General features: G+C 40.2%; 1 protein-coding gene across 1 annotated transcript; it reads right to left on the bottom strand.

Annotated features, from left to right (window-relative positions):
• Nucleotides 1-360: 360 nt before the first annotated feature.
• Nucleotides 361-3,597, bottom strand: LOC142637189 (calmodulin-binding receptor kinase CaMRLK). The gene is made up of 2 exons (XM_075811473.1): nt 2,169-3,597; nt 361-1,403 (listed from the first exon to the last, which is right to left on the bottom strand). The coding sequence occupies exons 1-2, from the start codon at nt 3,499-3,501 to the stop codon at nt 739-741; spliced, it is 1,998 nt and encodes a 665-aa protein (XP_075667588.1). The 5' UTR covers nt 3,502-3,597; the 3' UTR covers nt 361-738.
• Nucleotides 3,598-3,835: the final 238 nt, after the last annotated feature.

Below are 3,835 nucleotides of genomic sequence, written 5' to 3'. Positions count from 1 at the left end.
AAAGATCACCATGCACTATACCACAATTATATGACTTTGATTAAATCAACAAAAAAGCTATTCCACAAAGTTAACATCATCTCCCCCAAAGGTCCCCTAATGAAAAATACCCTCACTATGCAGAATCCAATCACGTAACTATGAAAAAATAGAAATGCCATGGGTGATGATGGGTATCAAATTATCAATCTCTTTTTCTTTATAGACCATAAAAAACAAAACCAAAAAAATAAAAAAATAAAAAAAACAGAATAAAGCACAAAAAGAAAAAAGAAAAAAGAAAAAAGAAAAAGATTAAAAAATAAAAGAACATAAAAGGCAAAAAAAGAAAGAAAAAGAAAAGAATAGCTATGAATCTGAAAAGAAAAATAGTAATAGTATAGAAAAAGAAAAGATAAAGGAAAAATGATAGCTACTCTCATATAAGAGACAGGCAATAAGTGGGATTCTCTGCCTACTCTGCTCAAACAAAACAAACAAACCATGACTACTTCATTCAATTTCAACATCCCGTACCCCACTTTGTTGTGTCCAACTTTTTCTTTTTCTCTCTCTCTTTTTCAATTTTTGTCTATACACAAACAAATCACAAATAAATATACACATGTCGGTCCAATAATTTTTTTTAAAAAAACCCCAATTGCCAAGGTCGATTCTGGTCTTTACCAAAAGCACCATGATTTACACTTGCACGCAATTCTAAAATATCGGACCCGATACGAGACAAGACGAGTTAACTCAGCTCAGCTCCAAAACAGTGTGTGTGGGATGTATATCTTTGAGCAGACCCAGTACTTGTTGCATGGTGGGCCTTTTTCCTGGTGACTCGTTCGTACAAAGATACCCGACTCGGAGAGTTTCCACCATTTCGGTGACCGATTCCGATTCCGAGTCGTCATCTCCGATTCTTAATCTCGGGTCCAAAGAGTTCACACCCAACCCTTCTCTCACCAACCTTCTCACCCAAACCACTGTCTCCGCGGTCCCCACTCTCCCAGTCAGCAACTCCATCAACACCACGCCGAAACAGTAAACGTCCGTTTCGGTGCTGCTACTTTCTCCGATATCTCGGTCGCCGATATTTCGGAACCCGAAATCCGCGATACGCGGCTCGAAATCCTCGGACAACAGGACATTTGAAGTTACGAGGTGGCCGTGGGCCACGGGCTTGGACCCAGCGTGGTGGAGATACGCTAGTCCACGCGCTATTCCCACGGCGATACGGTGGCGCGTGAGCCACACCAATTTTTCAGGTGAGGATATGTGGGACCCAGTGGCGTTTTGGACCTCCCACGTGTCACCGCTCCAGTCTTCCACGTTGGGCTCCCCCGTTGGAAGCTCGTGTAGCCATTGGTGCAAGTCACCGTTTGCCATGAACTCGTACAACACCAGCTTCTCTTTCCCTATAACCCACCAAAAACAAAACAAAAAAAACAATTAATTAGTTTGTTTAAGGTATATACTAAGAGTAAGTCCAAAAACACACACAACATACCCACCTAATCCACAACATGTTATGTTGTTAACAATGTTGTGGTTGGTTTTTTATTTTTTATTCATTTTTTTAACAGATGGTTTTGTTCAAACTCAATCACAAGTTTACGTTATGGTGTGAGATTAGGTGTGTGAATAAGTTGACCGAAAAGTTTACGGTTGCTTAATCAAGTTCGTTAAGAAAAAATGAGCTCAGTTTCAGTGCATTCGGAAGCAGTGAAAGCAAATGAACAAAAGGTACCCATTAAATTGTGGGACTCTCTAAAAACAATTATCGTGCAAGTAAAAACTTAAGCTTAATTCATGTCATTAGCTAACTCAACCATAATCAATGTAATTTTTTGCCAAGAGTTTTTGTAAATTATTATATATAAAAAATTAATGCAAGTTGACACTGAATATGACAAATCCACCTGCCCAAAAAAAAAAAAAAAAAATTTTAATCATAGCTTGGGCTGTGTGTGCTAGATTTACGTGACAAAATTGTCATACATTAACACAACAGTCTACGAAGTACGACACTGAAAACTGAAAAGCAACGAAACCCCCGTGAGGCTGATTAATACACGGTAGGTAAAGACTGAAGACTCTGAACAGTGAACAGAATAATTAATTAATTTTTTATAAATTGATAATAATAAAAAAAATTAAAAATTTGAAATAGTGGCATCTACCTGCAATGCAATAACCGGAGAGAGGCAAGAGATTTGGGTGTTTGAGGCGGGAAAGTTGGTCGAACAACGAAACGGCGTCGTGGTGGTGAACGTCTCTGGCGTTTTCGAGGACTTTGATTGCCACGTGGATGTCACCGGGGAGTATGGCCCTGTAAACAGGGCCACACCTACCTTCAGCTAGCTGTGAGTCTTTGCCGAAGTGTGACGTGGCAGCGATAAGGTCCTTGAAAGTTAGGTTCATCAATGGCTTCTCGAACATCACCACTGGTGCCGAGGTTGGTTCTTTGATATCTGCTACCCATGATGTCCCAGACTCGGTCTCGAATGAGAACGGCCCTGATTTCTCGAACTTGAAGGGTATTTGGACCGGTTTCGAGATTGCCCATTTGTTCTTTTGCCTCTGTCTTTTCCTTTTGCAGAAGAAAACTATGCAAATAGACACAAAAACAACGACCAAAAAGGCAGAGGCACATGATAGGATGAGAACCAAATGTTTGGGTTTGTGTTTGTTTACGGGAGGTTGTGGAATACGGATGTTTGGTTTTGGGGTTTTGTTTGAATTGTTGAAAATCGAAGTCCCAGACTGGAGAAACGCGGTTTTACCAAATTTTTTGTACTTTTCTGGGAAGACTTGTCCGGTGAAGTGGTTGAAAGAAATGTTGAGGAATTTGAGGTTACTGAGTGGAGGGAAATCAGAAGGGAAAGTACCATTCATGGAGTTTTTTGACACGTCTAAACGGTTCAATGAGTGAAGAAAAGAAATGGGTTTCACATTCCCGGAAATTTTGTTGCTTGAAATGTCGAGGTAGTTTAGTTTTGTGAGGTTGGTGAAGCCAGAGGGCAAAGTTGTGAGATTGTTATGTGATAGGTCAAGAATTGTGAGGTTTGGAAATTTAGAGAGCTGAACAACATTGGTGAACCTGTTGGAAGAAAGATCGAGCACCTGAATAGATGAAAAACCATTTCCCGAGGCACTAATGCTACCTCCAAACTGGTTTTTCGACAAATTGACTCGCACCAAGCTTGGACTAGACCAAAACGAACCTGGCGGAGACCCTTTCAGCGAGTTCCCAGAGAGATCAAGAGTTTGCAACTGTGACATGTTCCTGAGAAATTTCCATGCGATGGTTCCACTTAGATTTCTAGAAGAAAGGATTATGTTTGCAATAGGATGATTTGAGCACTTCCCATCTGCAACTTGGAACCAAGAGGGATTGAATCCAAAGACTGATTCGAAAGCCTTTGACACCAGCACTTGGTCTGTGCTATTGCATGAAGATTCCACCAGTGCAATCAGTGAAAAAGCAATCAAGAATCTACAAAAGAGCTTCATTTTCTTTGCTTCACTGTTTTTACAATTCCCTCACTTATGACTGTTTGGTTCCCATAGCATGAAAGAAAGAAAGAGAGTGAAATGACAAAAGGAAGGTGCTCATTTTGGTTTTATGGGACAGGTTGCTATTATAGTTGCACTGTATTGAGTCCTATAGTGTAGTGGGGGAGCTTCACGGTGTTAATTTTAACAGAAAAAGTTTCACAAAGTAGTGTTGACTGGTGTGCGTCAACAGTGATGACTGACTTCAAACTTTCTTAAATATCAGCGGTTAGTGATGCGGTGATTGCGAATGTTTCTTGATATCTTTCCCTATCTATCACAATTCTCAAAC

The sequence above is a fragment of the Castanea sativa genome, chromosome 5, assembly GCF_040712315.1.
Source record: "Castanea sativa cultivar Marrone di Chiusa Pesio chromosome 5, ASM4071231v1".
In the NCBI taxonomy this organism is placed as follows: domain Eukaryota; kingdom Viridiplantae; phylum Streptophyta; class Magnoliopsida; order Fagales; family Fagaceae; genus Castanea; species Castanea sativa.
Note: the sequence above shows the minus strand (reverse complement) of the source record. Positions and strands in the feature narration are given on the sequence as shown.

Excerpts from the sequence above, each read along its gene's own strand:
- LOC142637189 (XM_075811473.1), bottom strand. The coding sequence starts at position 3,501 with ATGAAGCTCTTTTGTAGATTCTTGATTGCTTTTTCACTGATTGCACTG. Across the intron at positions 1,404-2,168 it reads CTCCGGTTATTGCATTGCAG|GGAAAGAGAAGCTGGTGTTG; the intron begins GTAGATGCCACT and ends GGTGGGTTATAG.